At 44.9% G+C, this 27,978-nt stretch overlaps 1 protein-coding gene across 2 annotated transcripts; it reads right to left on the minus strand.

Moving 5' to 3' along the window:
* Nucleotides 1–1,731: 1,731 nt before the first annotated feature.
* Eif4b (eukaryotic translation initiation factor 4B) lies at nt 1,732–27,922 on the minus strand. 2 transcript variants are annotated; one of them, XM_059247043.1, is made up of 15 exons: nt 27,601–27,922; nt 18,897–19,034; nt 16,798–17,006; nt 16,388–16,504; nt 15,016–15,070; nt 14,233–14,367; nt 11,432–11,569; nt 11,162–11,335; nt 8,194–8,422; nt 6,986–7,083; nt 5,705–5,918; nt 5,142–5,197; nt 4,253–4,358; nt 3,982–4,054; nt 1,732–3,609 (listed from the first exon to the last, which is right to left on the minus strand). In XM_059247043.1, exons 1-15 carry the CDS (start codon nt 27,611–27,613, stop codon nt 3,529–3,531), a joined length of 1,836 nt encoding a protein of 611 aa, XP_059103026.1. In that variant the 5' UTR covers nt 27,614–27,922; the 3' UTR covers nt 1,732–3,528. The 2 variants fall into 2 exon arrangements, with proteins under 2 accessions (XP_059103026.1, XP_059103025.1); XM_059247042.1 differs by having other exon boundaries at nt 6,971–7,083; nt 27,601–27,921.
* Nucleotides 27,923–27,978: the final 56 nt, after the last annotated feature.

Here is a 27,978-nt window from a genome sequence, read left to right on the forward strand (position 1 = left end):
CTACCCTGCCTAAGCAGCCACCAAGAGGAACTTGAAAGGTTCCTAGGAATTGGAGGGGAAAGAGGAGTCACAAGACGGGTAGCTGGATTCTCAGCTCAAGCTTGATCACCACTCTCTGGTACCAACTGAGGGAAAGGGATCTAAAGCAGGCTACCTGGTGGGATAGGGTAAAAGAGTGGGGATTGGGGAGCCAGCCAGGCGTTGTGATTGCCAGCTCTCAGGAGGAGAGAGCCAGGCCACTATGGATAAAGGTGTTCACCCACTTACCCTCCCTCCATGCAGATATTCTTACCCTGACTATACAGAAAGACGTCCATCTTGGCACTGAAGGAAGAACCCCCTCTTCCACAGCCTGAGACCTCATGCCCATGACTGATGCACTCAGTTTCATGGGGTGGGTCTTGAGAGTGTGGGTCTGTCCTGGCTGAAAAGCACTGGGTCAGGAGAACTTCAGTCTGGGCTCTAAGAACCAGGAAGAGCAGTGTGGGGTAAGGGGCAGAACCAACTCCAGAGGCAGGTCTCCTGGGAGGACAGAGTGAGCATTGTCCAACCAGGAGGTTGCTGCAGCTGGGCGGGGACAGCATTCTCTTCCAAACTTTCTGTGGAGGCGGGAAAGCTAGTCCCCCTTCACTTGTAGCCCTAGGGGCTATAATGGTTGCTGAGAAACGAAGCTTGTTTGTTGAATGTTGCTTCCCAGAAGCAGATGTGAAGCTAGTGAAGAGCTTGAGGTGACATCCTTAGCATGAACTTGGGCCCTCACTACCTCAGGTTCCAGAGCACAGCGCCTGCTCTGATAGGAGAAAGCAAGTGTGTGTGGCCTGGAGTATACCCAGCCTAGTCTCAGCATCCTGTTTGCATTCTGCTGGCTGACAGGGGCAGCCAGGCAGTGAGGACTGATTAGCCCTGTCCCTGCAACTAGGTTTCTGAGTCTCTTCTCAGACCTTGGTTGCTCCCAGTTGGACAGCTATTAGGTCTATGGAGACCAGCTTCTGGGGTGAAGCCTAGGAAACCCTTTATCTAGTCACACTGAAAAGCTCTCACAGCACAGCCACTCATAGATCCCTACCCAACTCTGCCAGTTTTGGACTTGTTAGAAAATAGGCAGTAGTGGCACACACCTTTAGTCCTAGTACTCAGGAGGCAGAGGCAGGATGATCTACAGGAGTTTGAGCCAGCCTGGTCTACAGAGCAAATTCCAGGATAGCCAAAGCTACACAGAGAAACCTTGTTTCAAAACAAAATAAACCACACACACACACACACACACACACACACACACACACACACACACACACAAAAGCAGCTGCTCTTAATGGCCAGCAGCCAGTGCTACATCATTCTTGGATACAACTCCCTCAAATGTGTTCCAATTCCTTTTGACTCCAGAGGCTGTCTCTGTCCTAACCCTTTTTCCTGCTTTCCAGTAACCACCAGTTCTGTCTGGAAAACTTAAATTTGAGGTATCTCGAAGGACAGTGGTTTCTGCATTGCCGTGTGCAGCTCTAGTCAGTGTGGATGGCACCACTTGGCCTCATGGACGGCTGAGTTTAAGGAGGCATGGGTGTTAACACTAGTCAAAAGGCTGGGGACCGAAGCAAGTGACCATGGCACCAAACCTTGGCCTTATGGACTGAGGCCCTCCTCCACTGCTCCATAAAACCCAAGGGCTGGAGACGTGGAAGAGGCAAGGACAATTCAAACACAGGAGTGTCCAAAAACTGCAGCAGTAACTTCAACTTTAAAGACTGGATTTATTTGGAGAAAAACAAAAAACCCTCAACCCAAAGGATGGGATTTTACATCTCAAGACATCTCCCAAGTAATGTCTACAGATTACAAATCATTTTCATAGAAGATATTTTTGTACAAATTTTACATGTATTCAGGAGCGGGACATAAGTCAACCCCTGCTTTTATTTTAACAGAGGAGCAAAGTAGGAGAGTAGGACAGAACAGCTTTCTTCTGGTGCAACTATCTGAAAGGGAAATAGACATGAAGAGGGCAAACTACCTTTTCATTGTCTACAACCAACGGCTTTAAAAAAACCCATTCAACCGTGGGTCTCTCTCTAAAAGCCCACTTTCTAGCTACTAGCCAATCAAGTCCACTGGGTAAGCGACTTGCTATGCCCACCGCTGCAGCACACCAAACCAGCCTCCTGCACAGCAGGCCTAGGACTTGCACATTAAGACCAAGGTCTCATCTGCCTGCAGGTACCCTGCGGTCCCACAACAGGGAAGCTTGCCGACTTTGGAGCTGACCCCTACACAAAGGTGCAGACCAAAGCAGACAGGTCAAGCTACTGTGCAAGAGAAGCCAGGACTTTATTCAATAGTTCTTTGCATTATCCTTTATTCTTGAGGGAAGTCCAGAAACCAACCCCCTCTCAGCAGAAAACCACAGTCTAGGTCACATTACAAACGCAAGCACTAGCATGGGGTTCCAGTGAAGAAAAGGATAGAAACACCCCAATCCAGGCTGAAGACCTTTAACTCAACTCTCCCCATCTATGTACCCCTATTCACCACCCCAGTCCATCAACTGAAATACTCTGACCTCCAAGGGGGTGGTGAAAGCAGCAGGAGCAGACAGGGGCAGGAATCAACAATACCACAGAGCCTCAGGCCACAGCTTCTGGTGACCACAATAAAATGCCTGTGAGAGCAGAGACTGCTTTTGGAAGGCTGACAGCGTCATCAAGAACATGAGACGACCAGAGTGACAAGGTTTTGAAAGAATGTGGATATATTCGAACCTTTAGAAAGGACAGATTTTGGATGACGAATTAATTTCCCACACCCGCTACGTGCTTCCTCATCTGGGAAACGATCCTTCTATTCATTTGTTTATCGGAGGTCATGCCATTTCCCTTACTACCTGGTATAAAATAACTGATCACTCCCTCAAAGCTTTTCAAACCACGATTGAGTTTCCCGTTCATTTTGGTCCCCAAGCGGTACTACTTGTTAGTGGCCTGTAGACTCACTCCCAATTACCCCCTTGGGGGGTAAAAAACAAAAAACAATTCCCCCTAGGCTGGCCCCAGTTAAGTCAGAATTAAAGTAGAAGGACTGGCAGCCTCCTGGAGACTAAAGAACTTGAGAGACTAAATCTACCTTTCCAAGGATGGGAAATTTATTCAGATGATGTTCGGGAATTCATAGGTACCACCACAGAATAAGAATTAAAAGGCAGACATCTCACTCTTCCTTGTACCTTTCTCTACTGCCTCACTGTCACTACATTTCTGCTGAATGGAGCCCCAGGTAGCCGCTTGGTATCAGAACACATCACAACTTCCCCATTCAAAAGCGGTAGCCACATCTCTGGCTACAATGGTGATTCTCCAGTTACTTCAATACTTTAAAAGGCTGCAGCAGCATGCAAAACAATTTCATTTCATTAAAAAAAAGTTAAGAAAGGTCTTCAGGAGATGGTGAGTTTTATTTTTCTTGTCTGGATAGAGGTTTGATTTGCTCTTGAATGTTCCGGGGTGGAGACTAGAAGAAAGCACAGCATGTGGAGGTCTACTCAGTGTGGTCGTCTCCCTCATTCTCATCCTCACCATCCACGGAGAGAGCAGCATACTTGCTTGCAGAACTGAACTTCTGTAACAGAGGAGAGGGACAAGGTAGTGGAGCCTGCTGAGATTCTCCTACCAAATACCTAGACGCAGAAGGTCAATGTTTTGGCATAGCTGAGCTCAGAGCACAGGAACTCTCTAAGGGTAGCATGTTCCTCTGCAGCAGTCATGGAGGGCCAGGGTCACAGGTGAGCTCACCAGCCATACACATACTCTCTCTATTTTCCAAGAGGATGAGGGCTCAGAAAGGTTGGCTCATCAGCAAAAAGCCCATCTTAGCTTTTTTCACTAATTTGAACAAACACCACTGACTCATTCCCAACTTCTCCAGTCTCAAGAGAACAGGAGCCCAGTGCAAACCTGAGCTAGGAAGTGGATGAAAGCACATGACACTTACAGAGGCTGGATTCTCCTCAGATTTCTTTGGCTCAGGTGCAGATCTGGAGTCTTGATCTTTTTTGCCATCTTTCCTGCAGACAAAGCACAGACCACTATTCAACAGCGTTACTAGGACAGCGCAGAAACTTCAGACACCTCAAATTAACTGTGACTTGAGTTTGTTCAGTGGTAGACCTGGTAACACTTGGGAAAGCCAAGAACTTCTTTGCAAAAGCCCCTGCATCTAACATCAAAAGATTCATAAATGGGTAAGAGGAAACTATACATACCTATCCAACTCCTTCCAGTGGTCTTTGTTCCCTCCTTCTCCAGGACCACGACTGGAGGTCCCAGTTTGGCCTTTTGAGACACTCATCCCATCTATTTTATTTTCATCTGTTTAAGCAGAAATACAAAATCAAATTCAAGTCATATAAAGTAACCTATCTCTCTATCCTAGCTTTCCTTTAAGCCAAAGAAAACATGCACTATGGGAAAGTAACCCCACTCCAAACCAGCCTCCAAAGGCCTTCTCCCCAAGTTCCTGTATAACACACATGCACACCAAACAAGACCTATTCAAAAGTCCCACTGTAGTGAATGCCAGCTGGAAAAGCAATACAGAAATAAGGACTAGAAGCCAGGTGGTGGTGCTGGTGGTGGTGCACGCCTTTAATCCCAGTACTGGTGAGACAGAGGCAGGGAGATCTGAGTTCCAGGCCAGCCTGGTCTATGGAGTGAGTTCCAGGACAGCCAGAGCTACATGGAAAAACTGAAAAAATATCGCAGTATTTAAAAAAAAAAAAAAAAAAAAAAAAATCTTCCCAGGGGTGGCTCACACCTTTAGTCCCTGCACTCAAGAGGCAGAAAAAGGCAGATCTCTGTGAGACCAGCTTGTCTATAGAGCGAGTTCCAGGGCTACACAGAGAAACCTGGTCTTGAAAAACAAAAGTTTATTTGGGCAAGGTGCTTAATTCTGGAATTTTTCTTTAAAGTTATTTTTATTTCATGAGTATTGCCTACATGTATGTGCACCACCTACGTCTGATGCTTGTGGAGGACAGAAGAGGGCATCAAATGCCCTGGAAGAAACTGGAGATCTGAACGGTTATGACCCACCATAGGAGCTCTGGGAACTGAACTTGTAAACTCCTGGATATGTTTGTATTCAAGGCTCACCTTTCCTCGATGGTCCGTCCTCAGAGGGCTGAGTTGGAGCCACCTTCCCTCCACCACTAGAGAAGCGAGCAATCAACCATCAGTTTATACAGAAAGACAACACAAGCTCATCCCTTACAGAAACCCACAAGAGCCTGCATTTTCAACACTAATAGTTAAGTACAGGAAAGACAACAGATGCAGTCATTCCCACACTCAAGTGCCATACGCTTTGGAATTTACAACCCAGGTTAGCAGTAGTCTTCTCTTCGTAAATATTGAGAAAATTTAAGAGAACCTTAAGTCACGTTAAGTGACATGACCTTTCAAGGTTACACTAACAGTAGTCTCAGGGCAAAGCCCACTATACATGTCTACAGATTTGTGGTATAAATGCTCCCATCATAGCTGATTTCAACCCATCAAAATGATGCCAACCGGCTAACAAAAATCAAGAAAACAGACACTGTTATGAGACACCCGAGTATGAATTATACAGGAGGCAACCTCATCTGTGACACTACAAAGGCCAGCACCCCTCGGGGCACCTTCCAGCTAAGCAGCTGCTGTTGCAGGCTACTCACCTTGTAGGGGACTGCTGCTCTGTGTCTGAGCTCTGAGATCGAGCAGGAGGGTTAGAGCTTCGCTTCACCCACGCATTCTCCTTTGGTGGAGGGGCTGGCATTACCTTTAGAGGCTGATCAGGTTTAGGAGGTTTGGAGGTTGGAGAGTGACAGTCTTCTTCTTTATTGAGGGTTTCATTTTCTAGAGACTTCTCACTCTCTCTCCTGCGTGTATCTGGGGGAGAGGGGAGACTCGCTGTCTACACACTGCAAGCGTTCACGTGGACTGACTGCGCAGCACAGGAGGGGACGTATCTCCACCTCAGTCCTTCCCATCAGTAGAGACTGCTCTGACTAACAGTTACAAGTACACAAAAACCAATGGCTCAAAGTCATCCGGAAAAAAATGCATTATGGACACAGAAAAGGGAAAAATCTGTGTAAAGGAGACAACTGCCTTTACAGGACAAAAACCAGACACACTTGTGCTTGCATGAAAGTTTTCTGGAACTGTGGACCCTGACTTGCCAGGTGCCTCCTACCTTTGAAGTACAAGCGCCATCCAAAGGCTACACAAACCAACACCACACTTAACCTACCACAAGGACCACATGTTACTGGGATACTCCAAATGTGAAACATTTCCAGAAAACTCTTACAATACTTGGCTCAATTTACAAATCACTTTGGCCTTGAGCTCTTTTAAAATATCAAGTACAAGTAAACTTGGAGGTAGGAGAGTTTAGGCAACACTGGGTCACAGTATGGGAAGGGGCGGGAAGCTGTACTGAAACACTAGCTGTGCTTGTGAGTGGCTCTGAAGAAACAACATCCACTAGTGAGACAGAGAACAGGGGCTGGCAAGGTGGCTCAGCAGGTATGGGCACTTCTTACCAAGACCTGCTAATAAATGAATTCAATCAGTGCCAAGAACACTCATGGTGGAGAAACAGACTTCTGCAAAATTTCCTCTGACCTCAAGGCATGACATGAATCCCCACTCTTCCACAAAATAAATGTTAAAAAACAAGACAAATCTATCAGTCAAGTATTGTCTTTAGTGATGGGTAGTCAACAGATCATTTAAGTCTATTCTGGTGCCTGTTCCTCAGGCTTTTGAAGGTACGATGTGAAAACCCACCAGGCCTTGCTTAACACTACTGGTTCAAGGTCGGTCTAGTCTATGAAGTTTCAGGATACCTAAGGCTATGTAGAGGCCTTGTCTGAAGAAAACACTGCAAAATCCCTGCATACTCTGGTTATGGAAACAGCAATACTGATACCCACCCTGGTCTGACTTACTTCTGCCAGATGTGGCTGAGGTCCCAGTCTGCGATGACTCACTTCCTGTCCTCGACCGTTCTCTTTCCTGAGTTTCTTCACTTCGCCAACTTGGGTGTCTGCACAATGGAGATTAAAAAAAGACAGAGAAAAATGGTGTTTAGTTCACTTAAGGCCACCATGAACCTGACACAAACTGTTGATAGAAAATGACAGCTATAAGCTGGGTAGTATTGGTGCACCCTTTAATCCCAGCACTCAGGAGCCAGAGGCAGGCAGATCTGAGTTTGAGACCAGCCTGGTCTACAAAACAAGTTCCAGGACAGCCAGGGCTACACAGACTCTGTCACAAACAAACAAACAAATAACAAAACACTTTAATTCTTACTATCTCTGAAACAAACAAGTAACACACAAGCACACAAAAAGGCAAAGTAATTCTGGGCTCCCTCCCTCTCCCCCAGTAACAGAACAATGAAGGCAGGTGGCTGTGGAGGCTTGTGCTGCAGCTCCCACACCCGGGCAGCAGAGGCAGGAAGGAGCACAAAGCTTGTCTCACGCAGTGATTTCTGGACTGGCCTGTGAGACTCTTTCAAAAACCAAAAGTATGTATAATCTTTTTGCTGCTGCTGTGTTTTGTAGACGAGGAAACTCATGGCAATTCTCCTGCCTCAGCTTGAGTGCTGAAATTATTGCAGGCATGAGTTACCACGATCAGCACTTTCTGGTTTCTACTTATCCCACCATCTACTTGAAACTCTTCCTAAAAGACAGAAAAAAATTTCTTTTTCTGTGTATGTGTGTGGTTTTTTTTTTTTTTTTTTAAGGAGTCACATAGACCAGGCTGGTCTTGAGAGAAGAAATCAGTCTGCCTGTCTCCCAAAGGAGCATACCACCACACCCGGCTTGGGATTATGTAGGACTGGTGAGATGACTTGGTGGGTAAAGGCACTTCCAGCCAAGTCTGAGGATCTGGTTTTTGTGTCCCAGGATCCACACAACTGCCCTCTGATCTCTACATGGGCACCCACACAAATACAATAACAACAGGTATGATGTATTTACTTCTGTGCCCAAGTGCCACCAGTGTCTGTCTACGGCAAGTGTAGCACAGGTCCTCAAGTGTGTGCCACTCTCTCACTCTGCAGACTCTGCACACCCTGCCCCATTCCCCAAATGCACCCTTTCTCAGCAGCAGGAAGGAAACCCCTAATCCGAGGCAGCCTCACCTCTCCCGTGGCCGGCGGTCTAGTTTCGGCTCCTCCAGCTGCCGCTGCAACTTCTCCTGCTCCTTCTGCAGCCGTTCCTCAACTTCTCGCTCTCTAGCAGCCGTGTCCACAGGTTTCGCCCCTCCAAAGATAGAAGCCGCTCGGCTGGACTGGGAGGTGCTAGCAGAGGAATCATCTTCCTTAGGAGTACTCCGAGGCTTTAGATTCAGTTTGGGTCTTTGAGGGGGACCTAAGTTAAATGAAACTCTAAGTAACAGTTTCCAAATAATCAGAAGGTGAATGCTGAAAGCCAGACTCCAGACACAGCTCTTCTGATCTTACTCAAGGATCTGGTCTGGAAAATGAGTGACAGGGAAGATTCTAGGAGTGTGTACGTGTTTGCACACATTGTGTGTGTGTGAGAACACGAATGTCAAGGCCAGAGAGCTCCGAGGATCTACCTATACACATTCAATCACCCTATTATAGGCGCAGGTGAACACACCCAGTTTACCATTTTCTTAAATGACGTGCAGGAGATCTGAACTCATCAAGACTCTCATTACCTACACAGCAGGCACTTTACATACAGATAAGCTATATTCCCAGCCAAGGAGACTCTATGTAGTTCTTACATTTTTGTATGAAATTCTAAGTAGTCCGATATCTTATCTTTCCATGTTGTCAGAGTACTTTCAGAATGAACCTAAAATTGGTTATAACCTTAGTTTAGAAAACTGATATGAAAGGTATAGTGACTAGAAAGAAAGCCAGGGAGTGCAACTACCGGGTTTAAGTAATAAATCAATACATGCCCACCTGCACTGCCTTCTCACAATAAATGCTAAATTTCTTTTTTTAAGATTTATTTATGTATTATGTATACAGAAGAGGGAGCCAGATCTCATTACAGATGGTTGTGAGCCACCATGTGGTTGCTGGGAATTGAACTCAGGACCTCTGGAAGAACAGTCAGTGCTCTTAACCTCTGAGCCATCTCTCTAGCCCTAATAAATGCTAAATTTTGTCTTTATACCTTTATTACATGTGTCCATGTATTGAAATAATGTACTATTTAGCTTTTGTGTGTGCGTTTGTGTAGAAGCCAGAAGTCGACCTTGGGACACTCATTTCTTAAGCACTGTCTACCTTTTCTGAACAGGGTCTCTGATTGACCCAGAGCTCATTAAATAAGGTAGGATGGCCGTCCAGTGAGCTCTAGGAATCTGCCTGGCTTTTTTCTTCTTATGTGTAGTGTTTTGCGTGCATGTGTGTGTAGCACATGTGTGCCTGGTGACTTCTTAGGTCCCAGAGGCAACAGATCCCCTGGAACTGGAGTTTTGGTAGTTGAGAGTCACCATGTGGGTGCTGAGAACTGAACCTAGATCCTCTACAAGAGTGTTCTTAACTGCTTAGCCAGCTCTTCCAGCCCCTTGCCCAGTTTTTTATGTGGTGTTGGGACAGAACTCAGTTCCTCCTGCTTGCATAGCAACACGGCCCATGAACCATTTCCAGGCCTTCTATGAGAGATGTAAGGCCACAGTTTCTACAACTGCTCAAACTTGTTAGGGAGCAATTATCTTTACATTCAAGATAAAATGGGCTCACCAAACACACAGCCAATACTTGGCATAATAGACACTGGAACAATATAATTTACCGACCTCCACTGGTCCTCCCATTATAGCATTTCCTTTCCTTCAAAATTTCCATGTATTGACAAACTCAAGAGCTGAGCACATAGATGTTTAGATAGTATGCAAAAAGCTACAAGGATAGGTGATGGCCTCTGCGTACAATAAGCCAAATTTGGTAGGACAATCAGATTTAAAAAGAATACTGCATGCATGTTAAGTATCACAAAAATAAGTTCTTTTTAAAGATATGGCAGGTTGCTGAGGAAGCTCAGCAATTAAAGATGCTTACTGCTAAGCCTGACAACCTGACTTTGATTTCCTGGACACTCATGGTAGAGACTGGACTCCCAAATTGTCCTCAATCAACCTCCATGCATGCAAGCACACACAAGAGTGCATGAGTGTGAGTGTGTATGTGTATCTGATACAGATATAGAAAAGAGCCAGACGTGGCTGGCCTAGAAAGCATACAGATCTACTGCCTGCCTCGGACTCCCGAGTGCTGGGATTGAATGTATGCACTACCAGTAACAACAGCTTTTAAGATACCCTACTAAGACTTTGTTCATAGCAGCTGAGGGAATCATCAAGACTGAGCATGCACCCAAAAGGACAGATGTGGAAGACGGGGGAGACACCAGGGCAGGGAAGGGACCATGTAAAAGAGAATACCAAAAGTCAAAGACAACCGAGACTATACTTTGCTCACTTATTAGATTTACCTTTCTTTCTCAAACGTGGCTTAAATGACAAAACATTCAGAACTATTACAAGATGTCAAAAAATTAGAACAATTTCTTTTTAGGCCAGATAAACTAGCCTTCAGATAGCTTCATCAGACTTAAGAATATAAGTGGTTGTTATTTAAGCACACTAATAAAATCAGTAATATTCGCTTTCAACATTATTATACCAATTACTGGCTGGGACTTTCATTTTCTTCATTTGAAAGATAGAATGCTTACTTTTCTACTGCTTATAAAAATCTTTTGGCTTTTTTTTTTTTTTTTTTTGGAGACAGGATTTTTCTGTACAGCTCTGGCCGTCCTGAACTGAACTCCCTCTGTAGACCAGGGTGGCTTCGAACTCACGGAGATCCCAGTCCTGGGATTAAAGGTGTGCACAAACCACCACCTGGCTGTTCTTTAAATTCTAACTGAAGCATCTACTATATGCGAAGGCTTTTAAGATGAGCAGATTCTGTGCATTTCCACCATGTCACCCACATCCAACTGTCCACTGGGCCCTGCTACCTCCTTTACACCCCACAACTGTGTCAAAGCTGAAGTGGGTAAGGTATTTATAACTTTCCAACTTTCTGCCCCACAATGAAAGGATAAGAAAATGAGTACCTCTGTCATCGCGCCTATAGTCGTCCCGAGAGTAATCATCCCTGGAGCTCCATGATCGATCGTCCCTTCTCTCATACCGGTCTTCATAGCGGTCCCCACCTCCTCTGTAGTCATCATCCCTACGGTACCCACTACCAAATGCTCTCCTGCCACTGCCTATCCTGGAGTCATAGCCTGTAAACAGATCTCAAATTGTGGTCACAAAGAAAGGGAAAAAAGCAAAAAACCAAATTCTTGAAGAACTTTTACGGATAATGTTACTGTGACTACCTCGGTCATAGTCTCTGCTGCCTCGGTCATCATATCGATCCCGGCCCCCATAGCGGTCCATATCTCGACGTGGGCCGTCCCGGTACCCATCCCGGTATCCATCCCGGTACCGGTCTGAATCGTAACGATCTCGATACTCTAGAGAGAAAAGAATATACGTAACATCACTCCCCCTCCCAGCAGTTGATAGAATGTGGGAGCTCGGGCTGGAGAGATGGCTCAGAGGTTAAGAGCACTGGACTGCTCTTCCAGAGGTCCTGAGTTCAATTCCCAGCAACCACATGGTGGCTCACAACCATCTGTAATGAGAGCTGGCACCCTCTTCTGTATACATAATAAATAAATAAATCTTTTTTTTTTTTTTTTTTTTTTTTGGTTTTTTGAGACAGGGTTTCTCTGTGTAGCTTTGAGCCTCTCTGGAACTCACTTGGTAGCCCAGGCTGGCCTCGAACTCACAGAGATCCTCCTGGCTCTGCCTCCCGAGTGCTGGGATTAAAGGCGTGCGCCACCACCGCCCGGCTAAATAAATAAATCTTAAAAAAAAAAAAAAAAAAAAAAAAAAAAAAAAAAAAAAAGAATGTGGGAGCTCACTCGATCAACTTGGCTTAATGAGTTCTATTCACTACGATTCAGGTTTTATAGTTCAATCACACCTCCAAATAAGAACCATTTGTACTGAATTAAAAATTTCTTAGTAGTTAATTATTTCATAAAAACCAAAACAAAACAGCCCCCCCCCCCCAATAGGTGTTAAGAATGGAGCTCACGGCAGAATGCTTGCCCTAGGAACAACACTTGAGAGGTATAAGCAGGAGGACTGAGTTTAAGGTTATCTTCCTGTCAAAATCAAACGAAAACACATCCACAAAATGACAGCTATAGGATGTTACCCTGATGAAATTTTGCTGGGTTAAAGTGGTTTTTTTTTCCCCCTTGGGTGGGTGGGGTGATGATAAAAATATATATTCCATAACAAATTCTAGAATATGATGTTTAAATACATGTAAGCATAAAACAAAATACAGCTGGGATTTTCTATGCTCGATACAAAACCACCAAAGACTGGTTCAAAAAGTTTAGCGTGAGGACCAGGGCAGCAAGATGGTTCAGCATATAAGGGCTCTTGCCTCTAAGCCTGACCACCTGAGTTCCATTCTGAGGACCCATCTAGAGGACGGATGACAGACTGGGGGGGGGGGGGGGGGGGGTGGTGCCTGGAGAGATGGCTCAGCATTAAGAGCACTGGCTGTTCTTACAGAGGACCTAAGTTCGATTCCCAGTGTCCAAATGGCAGGTCACATTGGTCTGCATTTCTAGTTCCAGGGTACCCGAGACCCCCTACACATACATGCAGACAAACACCAATGCACATAAAATAAATCATACAAAAAAGAAAAAGGGGGTGGGTACTGGGCTGGAGAGATGGCTCTGAGGTTAAGAGCCCTGGTCATTCTTCCAGAGGTCCTGAGTTCAGTTCCCAGCACTGACATGGGTGCTCACAACCATCTGTAATGAGATCTGGTGCCCTCTGCTGGCCTGCAGGGACACATGCAGGCAGAACACTGCATAATAAATAAATCTTAATAAGCTGTGGTGGCTGGAGAGAGTGACCCAGTTGTAGGAGTCACTCTCTCCGGAGTGCTCACGGCTCTTCCAGAGGACCTGAGTTTGGTTCCTACACCAGGTGGATGACAACTGTTTCTTTAACTGTGGCTCAGTGTCCAATGTTTCACTCTCTGCAGACACTATACTTGGGTGCAAACCCCACTGAAAAGTGTGCAAACCCAATTAAAAATAAAAAAAAATTTTTTTGAGACAGGGTTTCGGTGTAGACCAGGCTAATCTTCGTTCGAACTCAGAGATCCACCTGCTTCTGCCTCCCAAGTGCTGGGACTAAAGGCATGACCACACCTGACAAAAATAAAAAAGCTGTCACAGTCTCAGCACACAGGAGGGAGATGCAGACACAGACTCAGGCCAGCTAGGACTACACAGTGAAACCACCTCAAACAAAACTTAACTCAGCACAGTGCTGCTTTCAAATTTGTTTTTTTCCCCTTAAATTTTATTCTTGCTATTACATACATGTTATAATATGAAGAAGTCTATTATCTTCAAATCTTTATGAAGTGTTGATCCTTTTTCATATATGTAAGAAAGGTGAATCACTTTATCTATAGTTTCCCCCTGGATTTAGGTGGCAAATATGGGCATTGTTTCCTCTGCCCTCTCACACCGCACTCCCAATCTCTCTTCCACTGTCACCAACGTCTGGTGAAGACCAGACTCTTTGCACATTGCCTTCAGCACTAAGTGCAGCCGCTATATTTTTTGAATGAACAAATTTCAAGTTCTCTGAAAGTCATCCTTGGGTTTGTCCCTCAGATACCGTTCATCTTGATTTTTGGAGACAGGGTCCCTCTCACTGGCCCGCAGCACACCCATTAAGAGCCTGGACAGCAGATTCCAGCGATCTGCCTACTTTTACCTCCCCACACCTGGCTTTTTAACAGGGTACTAGGAGTCCACCCTGGGCTCTCCCCCGGTGTGGTATTACTTGGCACTTAATGATCGAGCCACATCTCTCGCCAGTTATGCTTCTTTACAAACAATCATGTTCTGCTAAGTCTTTTTAATAGGAGCTTAATGAATCCTTTTCTGCATCTGTCAACAAAACAAAAACCAAACACCTCCCACATAACCAGGAACAACAACTCTATTTCTAAGTCACACCCTAACTTCTAACTGCCAATGTTCTATTACAAAGAGACCCGAGAGTGAATTCCAACAACTGAACTTACTGTCTCCAAAGCTATCGTCACCTCTTCTGGGCGGGTAGTCATCAAAGCTGTCGGTGGCAGGACGGGCCCTCCAGTCTGTGTCTGTTTTGTCAGAATCCCGATTTCTATCTCGACCAAAAGAGCGATCATCCCGGTCTGCAGAGAAAACAAGTTAGCTGAGACCCTGCTCACGTCTCACATCACGTCTCGCTGGCTTCTATTTTCTACTGCACTAGCATCACAAGTGGCCCAGGTCTTGCAGTTGCCCTCTCTAAGTAACTGATCTATTCTTTTCTTCAAATGGGTTTTTATTAATTTAATATTTATCTGTTTCATAATACAGATTAAGCAAATCTAATTATAGATTTAAGGTCCAATTAGGCTAGTCAGTGCTTTGAAATTTTTTAACTATATAATTAATTTTTATTTTATGTTTATGGTGTTTTGCCTGCATGTCTGTGTGAGGGTGCCAGAAGCCCTGGAACTGGAGTTAGACAGGTGTGGGACAGGTGCTGGGTCCTCTGGAAGAGCAGCCAGAGCTCTTACTTAACTACTGAGCTCTCTCCAGGACCTGTGCTTTGAAATCTCAACCCACTGACATTGTGGGTTGGGAATTCTCTGAGGTACAGACAGGATGACTCTCTGGATTGCATCTACCAGTTATCAGCTGTAGTCATTTATCTGTGGCAAATCTCCTTTAACACTGCCTCACATGGAGCAAAACTAGTTGAGAACTTTTATTATAGGATTCTACTTCCCTGGATCACTGCCAACTTGGTTGGAATGTTGTACCAGTTTTCTCACCTTTATCCTGTGCTTGATCAGCAACGTCCACTCGAATTCTCCTGTTACCTAGAGACTGAGAGCATAGGACCCTATTAACCAACCCTGGTTGACTTAAAAAAAAAAAATCCTTTATAAAGATTTGAAAGATTAAAATAAACTTAGAAGAATTAACAAAGTTGGCCTTAAATGAATACAAAACCAATCTTTTTGTTTTCCCAAAGCCCAATTTCATATATTGGAATTAACTCTAGCAGTTTGTTAAGCATACTGAGAGGAATTCTCAATCAGTTAACATGCTTATAATTACAGCCCTCAGGAGGCAGAGGCCAGAGTCACTCCAGGTTCCAGCCCAGAATACACAGGAAGAGACCCACCTTCAAAAGGGGGGGGGGGGGGGGGAGACAACTAAAATGTAACCAATCGCAAGGTGGTGGGTGATGACACACACTTTTAATCCCAGCACTCCTGAGGCAGAGGCAGGCAGATCTGTGAGTTTGAGTTCAGCCTGGTCTACAGAGTGAGTTCCAGGATAGCCAGAGTGGTTACAGAGAAACCATGTCTTGGAAAACCAAACCAAACCAAACCAAAAAAAAAAAAAAAAAAAAACAACTCACAACCACTCTAGCATGATTAGTACCAAAGCAATTGATTCAAACAGGACAACGCACAGCAGCCAGGATGTTGTCTACTCCTCACTGTTTTCACTCAGTATTTCTGTATACCCGACTTCCTTTTTCTAAATTGCCTTTTAAATACTGACCCAAAGCTGAGATTACAGGTATGAACCAGTGTGTCTGGCTGTACCTATGAATTTTTACCACTATCTGATACAGATTACGACATTCAATCACTATTCAGTGAAAGTATTTCTAAGAGCTGTTTATTTACAATTATACCAAATGTAGGTTTAGACTATGGAATGTGGCAGAGGAAATGGGTTTCTCAGAAGTGATCAGAGGTTTCTGGGGTTAAACACCTCCAGCCCTGAAAAAAAATGCCCTTTAATATAAACTGGATTACTTTTCTATCTGCACCCCCCCCCCCCACAGGGTTTCTCTGTGTAGTTTTGCACCTTTCCTGGAACTCACTTTGTAGACCAGCCTCTGTCTCCCGAGTGCTGGGACTAAAGGCGTGTGCCACCACTGCCCGGATCTATCTGCCTTTATCAGGACAGTTTATCTTGAAAAAAGTAAAACCTTAGAGCTGAGACAAAGTATTAAGCAGGTTTTAGAAACCTGGCACATGATACATCTCTTCTTCCCTAAAATTTCATCAAAGTGTTTCCCCTAACTAATGGAAACCACTGTAGTTCAAACGACGTGAGTGTGACTTGGTCTGGTGGAAGTGAAGCTCGCCCTCCACCACGGCCCTGCCCCCACTGTCTCTTTACCTCTTCATTGAGACTCAGAGCACTGAGCAGAGAATCCAGGTCCTCAAACTCTGCATAGCCAAAGCCTTTCAACCTGTCTGGATTGCTGGGTTCACGTGGTAAGCGTACAGCGCTGATCTGAGAGAACAAGGAAAGGAATGACAGGGACAACAGCAAACCGCAGTGGTCAGTACAAATGTAATTGATTTCTCTGAGAACATCCAAGTATCTGCAAGTCTCCAGGGGGAGAACTGGTGAAGAAGGCTAGAAAACAGACTACTCTATAGTCGACCGTTCAAATCCTATCACTTTAATTCTTAAAAAATTAATGTATTCTTCCCATCTTGGACTCTGCTGCCTTCCACTATCAGTTTACTTCAGGTACTATTCTCAACATCCCATACGTAAAAGTCTAACATTAAGACACTCACATTTAGTCCTCTAAAGAATTCCTTAATGGAGTCTTCTGTCACATCATAGGGCAGGTTCCCCAGGAAAGCAGTGTAGGGTGGCGATTTGGGAAGACGGCTCCGGTCGATATTGGGTTCCCGAGCAGCCCGTGGAGCAGTGGGAAGGATGGATCGGTCAATTGGAGGTGCCCTGTACACATCGTCATCGTTACTGTGCCAGGTTGTTGACACTAGGACAGAAGAGCAGACAGAAGGGATTAAGAAGCCAGGCATGGTAGAGCACCTGGGAGGATGGAACAGCAGGACTGATGTGAGAGCAAGGCCAGCCTGGGCTACAGAACAAGACACTCAAACAACCCAAACCCCAGCAGGCAGAGGCAGAGGCTGGCTCAAAGTTTGAGACCAGCCTGGTATTACAGTAAATTCCAGGCCAGTCAAAACTATAAAGTGATGTTGTCTCAAAAAGCACCCACACAAACAAATGAAAAAAGAATTAAGAGGAATACTCCCTTATAACTGGTGTCATAGAACCAGAGATTCATGCCAACACCAGCCCAAGCCACAACAAGGCTGTACCACTGAAGCACAAGACAATAATGGGTGTGCTTTAGCAATGGAAAAAGACAAGGAAAATGCTTCTAAGGTGTTATGCTTAAGAGTGAGGCTGGGAAGATGGCTCAGGAGTTAAGAGCACTTGTTGTTCTTGCAGGACTCAGGTTTAATTATTATAACCATCTGTAATCCCAGTTCTGGGGCATCCAACAGGTACACAAGCAAAATATTCATAGTTAGAGAAAAGCAGGAGTAATGAGCACTCACATCTGTTTTGATGTACATAAACCATTATTGACTGACAGCTCTTCCACGCCCTACAACGGGGCTGGACCTTGTGTTTTCTGCCCCTCCACCTCTGCTTTTTGGAGACAGTGTTATGTAACCCAGGCTTTAGGTCCTTCTGTCCCCACTCCTACTGCAGGGATTACAGGTATGTACCACCTCACCAGGCTTCCTTCAAGGTTTACCTCCCCCTGCCCAAACACAAACAAAACCAACTATTCTAGTCCTGGTCCCTGAATTTGTATTTAGTTTCGACATTTACAGAAGGTATAAGCTATATGACATTTCCTATGTTTATTATAAAAATGGGCAACACACAAAGTAATCAGTTTGTAATAAGTTTTAAGGGAAAAGGAGGAAGAAAGGTGGTTAGACTGACGTGCCCCAATAACTACAAAGAAGTTCTGAGGTGGTGGTGCACCCTGTACCCCAGTACTGGGGGCGGTGAGCAGATCTCTGAAAGCTTGAGGTCAGTCAGTCTATATAGCAAGACAGTTTTACAGAGACCTTGTCTGAAATAAATATGTAACAAACAGCAACAGAAACATACATGCACCCCAACCAAAAACAAAGCCAGGCACAGCAGCACAGGCTTTTAATCCTAGCACTCCAGAGGCAAAGGCAGATGGATCTCTATGGATTCCAGGTCAGTTAAGGCTGCATAGAGAAATCACACAAACTCTCCACACCAACCAACCAATTAAAACACCACAAACAAACAAGTTTTATGTTTCTTTTAGGTATAGGATTTTATTATCCCCAAAGGTGATGCTGCAATGCAATCTGCTAAATTATGAATACTATAATATAATTATGTGTGAAAATACAGAATATCTTGTACATTCAAACAGTAGCCAGCAACAGACAGGACCTGGGACTAAAGGTGTGCATCACCACACCTAACCACTCAATTTTTTTTTTTTTTAAAGACAAGGTTTCTGTGTAGCCCTGGCTGTCCTGGAACTCGCTCTGCAGAGCAGGTTGGTCTTTCAACTCAAGACATCTGCCTGCCTCTGCCTCCCAAGTGTTGGGATTAAAGGCGAGTGCTACCACCACCCAGCTAGCTACTCAATCTTAATGCAGCCAGTAGGTATTCTGAAAGTTCTTTTCAGTTTGAGAGCCAACCACAGAGTAAACTCAACATCCCAAAACACACAAAAAATTTCAGGCTCTACAAAGTAAGATCCTTTCCAATCACAAATGAGGCAAATTATGGAAAATGACTGTGAAATAGTGAAAATTTAAGCATGATAGTTCTAAGGACAATGACAAAGGGATATTACCATCTCCTTCCAGATCGTCTGTTTCATCAGCCCAGCTGACTGGTTTGGGGACATAGGTGCTTCCTCCACCGGTACCCCCATCCTCAGCTAGAAAGTCTGTTAGGGAGATGGTCTTCCCCTTCTTATTCTTCTTTTTTGCTGAAAAGAGAAAGATTATATTCAATGACAGTCAAGTATTTAGACTTTTTTTTGGCTTTCAAGACAGGATTTCTCTGTGTGCCCTTGGCTGTCCTGAAACTTGCTCCAACTCACTGAGATCTGCCCATCTCTGTCTCCCAAGTGCTAGGACTTAAGGCGTAGACACCACTGCCCCACAAATATTTAGACTTTTATCCTGCACCATTAAAGACATTCTAAGAAATCAACAAAGACTGGTCAGATGACTGGATTATGAAATTGACATGAAACAATGTTATGCAGGTACAAGAAAAAGACCCCCAAAGGGAGTGGCACCATCAGGAGGTGTGGCCTTGTTGTAGGAAGCCTGTCACTGTCGGGGTGGGCTGAGGTCTCTCTTCTCAGCTTCACTCAAGTGTGACAGTCAGTGATTTCCTGTTGCCCACAAGATATGGCACTCTCAGCTTCAGCACCACATCTGCCCGCATGCTGCCATGCTCCCCTTCACAGTGATGGACTGAACCTCTGAAAATGCACAGCTAGTACCAAGTCCTGGCTTCAGTCCTTAACACCATATAAACTGAGTGTGGCAGGATATACTCGAAATCAGGAAGATCACAAGTTAAAGACTATCCTCAGCTACACAATGAGTCTGAAGCTAGCCTGGGATACATGAGACCCTGTCCCACAAACTAATATAACAAAGAGATAGATAAATGCTTATGTCTATAAGCATATTTAGGTACAGAAAGGGAAGTAAGGTATAGAAAGTAATGCCCTCCAGGAAATACGGTTGTGAGATGTTTTCTACTGTATTATTCACCCACCTGGGGCCTAACGCACAAGTAAGGCAAAGGGGGTGGGGGTGGAGCGCCAAACCAACCCAACAAAATCCCACATGGCTGGGTTGGCACTGGCCTGTAATTGTAGCATCATGAAGGCTGAAACAGGATGATTACAAGTTCGAAGCCAGCCTTGGTAAACAGTGACTGTTCCCCCTCCTCCAAAAGTTAAGCAACTTTGTTGTGTCAACTCTCAGCTTCATAGCTGTTTTTTGAGACAGGCTCTCACTATGCAGCCCAGGCTAGTTGAGATTTACCCACCTCTGGCTTCTAAGTGCTGGGGTTAAAGGGATATGCCACCATGGCCAGCAGCTTCACGGTTTTTAACAATCATGAGTTCTTCCTCCATCTTCCAATTCTTACCTAATTTTCAACTCAAGAGGAATAATCTAACTTGATACACCAATGCTTAACAGAAAGTTGCTTTCTCAAATTCAACTGTCAAGAAAGTAAAGGTGCCCTGCCTACTATGAATGCTACAGACAACATTATGGACATAATTAACCACCTCAAATCAAGCATTACGGTTTGAATGCTCAAACCAAATGAACATGCCACAAAAACATAGAGAAGATGGCTATAAATCAGTAGTTTCTTAAGCGACTTAACACTAATATGGCTCTACAATGGACAATTTATCAGCCAGATCACATAATTCTCTCAGTCCCTTCTGTTCCTCTAAGGCTAGAGTGCCAAGGCCTGGCCACAAACTGAGCTACAGTCGGGAACTTTCCTACTCTTTGAAAATAGTTAAGCAGAGGGTTCTAAAGCACTCACATTGCTCCAATTCACATGCAGTTTTAAGTTTGCCATATGCCTCCCTCATTGAGACAAGGTTGGTCTCTAACTGCCCCCATGTAGCCAAGGATGACCTGATTCTCTTGTCCCCAACTTCTCCCTCAGTGCTGTGACACGGGAATGCACACCAGGTTGACCGGTGACTGAACTCAGGAGCTTTGTGCATGCTAGGCCAGAACTAACAAACGATAAGATCACCTGAATGCGATACAAGATGGAACACTTTAGATTTATGCCTGTAGAAGCTAGTACAAAGTCTTGGGTCCCCTGAACCCAGAGTCACAGATAGAGAGCCACCATGTAGGAGCTGGGAATTGAACACGGGTCCTCTGCAAGTACTCTTAACCACTCTGTCATCTCTAGCCACATTATTTTAGTCCTGATTTTATACTTTTTAATTAAAAACAAAACAAAACAAAACAACCTGGGGTTAGAATGATGCCCGACGGAGATTCTGATCCTCATCTGGCTACTACCATTAGCTAATATCTATTCATTAGTCTATTTTGGCCACGTGGAGTAAACACTGGTGGTGGTCAAGCCAAGATAATCAAGTTCAACAGAATAGTAAGAATTTAAGGTATTCCCCCTCCCATTGTTCTGTATACATCATCTTATATACCACCACAGCATTAATTTGGTATTAATCTACCCTCTGAAATGATAGGGCTTAAATCAACTTTGTAGATCAGGGTTTCTCAACTCTTAACCTCTTGATTTCAACAAGAGACAAACAAGTCTCAGTCTTCATTAATGTTATGTGATATTTCAAAAATTAGCTAAAAAAGTATTAATAAAACATTAAAACTAGTTACTTTAAAAATACTTTTGAATCACTTATTTCCTTTATGATCCTTATGGCTCCCTGCCACCCAAATCTGGCCAAGAAATCACTGTTAGATGAGGTAAAAGGCTTCAAAAGACAGGCTAAAATTTCCTTAAAAGATCTCTTACTTAAATGTAGCTGCCACAATAACTCATACATAAGCAGCAGTTTTTTGTTTTTAGTAGACCCTGAAAAGAAAATAAATTGGTATAGCAATGTTTGTCCCACTCCATTTTACTCTACTGACAAGTTATCAAAATCCTCCCGTGCCCTTTGCTCTTCTAAAATCCAGGGCTCTGCATGTTTAAAAGATTTCAACTGTGGAGGGCTGGAACGATGGATCAGTGGTAGAAATTGTGGACTGCTTTTGCAGGGGACTCAAGTTTAGTCCCCACCACCCAGCTCAGGCAGCCCAGAACAACATCTAACTCCAGCTACAGAGAAAGTCGGATGCCTGGCTACCTGTACTCATGTGCATATACCCACATTTAGACACACATACACAAAAATAAAAAGATTTTAAGGCTGGGTGTGGTTGCACATATCTTTTATTTCCAGCACCCAGGAGGTAGAGGCAGAAAGCTCTCTCTGAGTTCGAGGCCGGCCTGGTCTACAAAGCTCCAGGACAGACAGAACTACACAAAGATAGACTCTGTCTCAAAAAAAAAAAAAAAAAAAAAAAAAAAAAAGCCAATAATATAAAGTCTTTGACACAATGATTCCCCAACCCCAAATCTTGCATGAATTAGTTAACAAATCAATCAACTCACGAAGCAAACTTCTTCTAATTTCTAAAGCTAAGTCCAATCCAAGGAGAGGTATTATATACCTGAAGCTCTTTACCTGCCTGGTAAAGTTAAATATAAGAATTTAAAATCATCTCCCAAATTAGTTTTAAAGCATAGAAGACCTTATAAGAGACAATATATTGGGGGAGGGGCTAGTGGTTCAGGAATTTAAGATTCATTCTTCTGGTTCAACTTTCCAGGTACAAGACAGGTGTGCAATATACTCTGTTGTATCTTGCTTTATTGTGAAGTACTGTGGATTGAATCTAGGGCTTTGCACATGCTAGGTAAGCACTCTATGGCTTCCAGCACCTGCAGTGGTCCAATAGGTTCTTACTAAAAAAACAAAACAAAACAAAAAAAACCCCAGAACATACGGAGCTAAGGAAACAGTTCAGAGGTTAAGGTACTGGCTGTCCTTCCAGAGAACCCTGGTTTGATTCCCAGCACCTAGATGGAAGCTAACAGCAGTCAGTAACTCAGCTCCAAGTCATCTGATGCCTCCTTCTGGCCTCCCCAGGAACTGTAGGCACATGTAAGATAAACAGAAAAACGCCCATACACATAAAATAAATCTTGACTTAATCCCAGCACTTGGGAAGCAGAGTTCTGGGGCCAGCATGGTCTACAAAGCGACTTCCAGGATGGCCAGAGCTGTTACACAGAGAAATCCTGTGTAAATAAATAAATAAATAAAATGAACAAGAACCAAACCAACAAAATAACCCAAATAAATGTTGAAAAACAAACAAACAAACAAAAACACAAAACAAAAAAACACATTCAATTGTGTTTGAAATTGGAGAGGCCTGGGGGATCAGCTCAATTCTTCAATCAGGATATTTCTCAACTTTCCTTTTCTCTCCCCTGACCCCCACCCCTTTGAGGCAGGTTCTCACTGTGTAGCCCTGGCTGTCCTAGAATTCACAGCAATCCTGTCCCTGCCCCCCAAGCACTGAGATGACAGGCATCTGCTACTGAGCAGTTCAAGCTTTGTTGTTTTCTGGCTTCATGCATGCTAGACAAACACTCACCACTGAGCTCTACCTTATCTCTAGTCTGAGAAACACTGCTCAGGTGACATTTTCACTTCAGTAAATAAAAGGCTCAGGAGAGGCAGAGGCAGGAAGGCTGCTGAAGGCCAGACTGAGCCACATAAAGAATCGACCCAAGGGTGTGTGTGTGTGTGTGTGTGTGTAAAAGGTAAATCCTAAAACTTGGGAGGCTCAGGCAATATCAATTACCAGACTGAGCTACATAGCTTAACACCTCCTGCCCCACCCCAAGTATATACAACTAAGCTTATTTGTATATAGCAACCTTCTGCACCTTTTTTTTGTGGGGTGAGGTGGGGTAGGAGAGACAGAGGCTCACTATGTAGCCCTTCACTGGCCTGAAATTCATGAAAATCTGCCTGCCTCTGCCTTCCAAATGCTAGATGCTAGACTTAAAGGCAAGCCTTAAAACACACAAACAGTTCTCTTGTGAATCACATCTCAAAGCTATTATCAAAATGAACACACATACCTTTTCCATATGAAACACTTTTCCTTCAATTGACAATACTCACAATTTGACTTTATTAGTGTTTTTAATCTTGGCCATCTAAATCTAAGTATCCTTGCAATGCAACAAATACTCTGTACAGGATGGGATTTGCAAAGGTGATTTGTATACATGTAACTACAGCCATTGAAACTGTTTAACTATAAAGATCAGCACTTTATAAAAGCAACCATTTAACACCATTTTCTCACTATAAATCCAAAGAAATACCTCACAGCACAATGAGTGTTATGTTAAAGTCCTAAGCACATCTTACATACACTAGCTACAATTTTAATGTAACATACCAAATTATAATATAAAAATATTATGATTCCTATTGCCAAGAGATCTGCAGATAAACTATGTCCATTTATAAATGAAGAAACTCACACTAGGTAAAGAGGCAGCCCACTTTAACAACTCAAATAGCCACAATAAAAACTTAAAAAAAGCCGGGCAGTGTTGGCGCAAGCCTTTAATCCCAGCACTTGGGAGGCAGAGGCAGGCGGATCTCTGTGAATTCGAGGCCAGCCTGGGCTACCAAGTGAGTTCCAGGAAAGGCGCAAAGCTACACAGAGAAACCCTGTCTTGAAAAAACCAAAAAAAAACCAAAAAAAAAAAAAAAAAAAAAAAAAGGAGAGAGAGAGAGAGAGAGAGAGAGAGAGAGAGAGAGAGAGAGAGAGAAAAGTCCTTTTCTCTGAGGCAGAATCTCACTGTATTCAGGCTAGTCTGGAACTCATGGCAATCCTCCAGTCTCAACCTCCTGAGTGCTGGGATGACAAAGGTAAGCCACCATATTCAGCTAAAATCTCATAGATTGAAGTTTTTTTTTTTTTTTAAATGACATTCCCACCTTGGCTCAAGTTTTCTAGAATCTTAAACAGTCTCATTTGTCAGTCAGCTCTGAGACACTAAGATACTGAAGGTCAGCAAGGGGTCACATGGAAACTGGTATTGCCTCAATAACTTTTTTTTTTTCAGAGAACTCAAGACCCATTTCCAGCTCTGGGTATACTGGCCACTCAAAGTTGGTGTAATTGGAAGAAATGTGGTCAATTCCAAACTCTTGAAAGGCCAGAGGTAAAATTGTGCTGAGCTAACAAATCAAGTTACATTTCCTGAGCTGAATTTAAAGAGGGGGGTCTTCCTGGGAGGGTATCATAGATATGGAAGAAAAAGGGGTAGATATTACTAGGCAAACCTTTTAAAGAATTCGAATCACACACGAATACAACGAAAGACAGCTTACTGTGATGTCTTCTAACTTCTGACTATTGTTTGATAGCACACAGGTAGAGGACAACTTGCAGGAATCTGGAGTCTGCTCTGGCTTCCACTATGTGGATTGTGGGAACTAAACTCAACCTGTCAGCCTTGGCAGCAAGTGCCCCTAGCCTGCGCCATATCCTCAGTTCAGCTATGTCGTCCACAACCAAGAATTTCCTAAAAGGGAAATCCACCTAGACTTTTCACCCAGTTAAGACACTAAACTGACAAGGTAGTAACTAGACCAATGAGTATTTTTCACCAATTAAAACAGTTTTGTAAGTTTTAGATGTTGTTTGATAGCAACTTCAACTTAGTGTGGCATTTTAGTACTTCTCATCTTAATAAGCCCAAGAGCCTGGAGTCTCCAGGATTTTGACCCTGCTCTGCTACCTGCAAGCAATGTGGCCTTAAACAAATCTTTAAGCATTTTTTCAGCTGTGAGAAACCACCAATTCTTTACATTATCTCACGGGCTTCTTCAATTAAGTGCTATACTAACAAAAGCTGTTATATCCGGGGTTGGGGATACAACTTACTTAAGTGTTGAGAGTGCTTGCGTAAACAGGTGGTGGCACACGCCTTTGATCTGAGTGTTTGAGGGAGAGGCAGGGGGATCCAACCAGGACTAGGCAGAGAAATCCTACCTCCAAAAACCAAAATTTTTTTAAAAAAAGGGAGGGGGATGGGAGTGGGCACTTGCTTACCATGTCTAAGTTCCCTTGTAGTAGAAAAGATGGGATTTCTTTTCTCTTCTTTTTCAAGACAAGGTTTTTCTGTGTAGCTTTTGGAGCCTATCCTGGAACTCACTCTGTAGAGCAGGCTGGCCTTGAACTCACAGAGATCCACCTGCCTCTGCCTGGTACTGGTTTAAAGGCTTGGCACCACCACCAACCAGCAAAGACGGGATTTCTGATGAACTGCCTGGTGTGCTGTTACCTTTAGTCCCAGCATTTGAGAGGCAGAGGCAGGCGGATCTGAGTTGGAGGCTAGCCTGGTGTATGAAGCAATCCAGGACAGCCAAGGCTACAAAGAGAAACCCCAGTCCTGAAAGGGGAAGGGGGGGGGGGGGAGAGGCATGGCCGGGCGGATTTTTGTGAGTTCGAGGCCAGCCTGGTCTACAGAGCGAGATCCAGGAAAAGCACAAAGCTACACAGAGAAACCCTGTCTCGAAAAACAAAACAAACAAACAAAAAAACAAAAACAAAAACAAACAAACAAAAAACCCCAAGGCTTTGAGTGTTGCCTTTAAATCCTAGCATCTGGAGGAAGTGGATCTCTGTGAGTTCAGGGTCTACTTAGTTCCAGGACAGTCAAAGCTAAATAATAGAGACCCTTTCTCAAAGTTTAGAGGCAGCAATCCACAAAGTATTTTTTATAGACTAGAGGGTCATACTAGAGAAAATAAGCTGTACTTCCCAAACTAAAGCTAGGTGTTTAAAAGCCACACTGACATTCTTACAGGTCCATTGCAAATGCAAAAACAAAACAAAACCACTTGCAATGCAGTGACATACACACCCCACTTAAAAAAATAAGAGCTAGAAAACCACAGAACCTCTAGCCATTATTTTAATAGCACCTTTTGGAAGTTTCCCAATTATCTAGGAAAATGACAAGAGCAAGCTGAATCCCGACACTCGAACTACCAAAAAGCCAACCAATGGAAGCTGATCTTGTTCCCCACTCGTGCCTGGCATAGTCTGCATTGAGTAAATACTGTTGAATTAGAGTTGGAAAGAAAACCGCATAGGAGATAGGTGTCCGTCCCTACAGCTCCTCCCTAACACGTGGGCGCACACTAGGCTCCCTACCCCCAACGGTAGTAGCACCAACCTCCAAACCTAACATGCGTTCTCCTGGAGTACAGAGGCCGGGTCACACTCCAAGACCAACCAGAGCCTAAGGTACAAGGTCACCAACGAGCAAAGCCCAGGCCCATCAAAGCTTCCCATCTGGACTCCGGCGCACGCTTCCGAGGCGCGCCTTCTCCACCTCGCCTCGGCCCCCTTGTCGCGCAAGCGCACCCGCACCGCGGCGCTCCTCCGCCCCTCCACCGACTCGCGCTCTAACTGCCCCCCCCACCCCCTGCCCCCGCTAGGGTCCGCAACGGCCTCGCGCCTCGGGAGTCCCCGGTCGCATGCGCTCCGGTCCGCGCGCCAACCGCCTCCTTCCGTCCTCCGCGCCGCGGCGCGGGCGCAGGGCTTCCCGTCTACGAGCGGGCCTCGCGCCTCCCGCACCTCTCCCCGCGCTACCTCCTCCGGTGGAAGCCGAAGTCCACCATTACTGCCCACTCCAACCTCGCGCAACGGGGTGAAAAGGGTGTGAGGGGGAGGGGAATCCCCTCCCCCTAGACATCCCGGGGCAGTAACCTAAAAGCGGCCGTGCCGCCCGCCTGCCGCAGCCCCCAGGCCCGAAAGGTGCCGGTGCCACCTGTCCCCCGACTCCAGCAAGGAGCGGATCAAGCCCGGAGGCTGTTTCGGAGCCTGGTCCCTGGCCACGCTCGGCCGCTCACTCACCTGAGGCCGCCATGTTGGGAGAGGGAGAGAGAACGCAAAGGACCCGGATGAGGCAATCACGTGATTATAGCGGGCGCGACGGGCTTGGAGACGCGAAACCAGGAGGGGGCGGGGAAGTGAGGACGGAGGCAGGAGGCGGGGCGCCGCCGCGCTAGGTTCGTAAAGCAGCGCGAGGAGGTGGCGCGGCGTCCGGCCGGAAGACCTGCGCGACATGTGGCCGGAGGGGTGGAGTCTGAGCTGTCGCGAAACCCTACGCTTTACGTTGGGCCCGGCGCGGCCGTCGGGTCGGATGGGCGCCGGGGCGGGGTCTCCTGGCGCACAGACTTCTGGGTGGTAGGTCCCTCGCGAAGGGCGGGGCCGCGCTTGCTGGTTCCATGG

The sequence above is a fragment of the Peromyscus eremicus genome, chromosome 20 (assembly GCF_949786415.1).
Source record: "Peromyscus eremicus chromosome 20, PerEre_H2_v1, whole genome shotgun sequence".
Lineage (NCBI taxonomy): Eukaryota > Metazoa > Chordata > Mammalia > Rodentia > Cricetidae > Peromyscus > Peromyscus eremicus.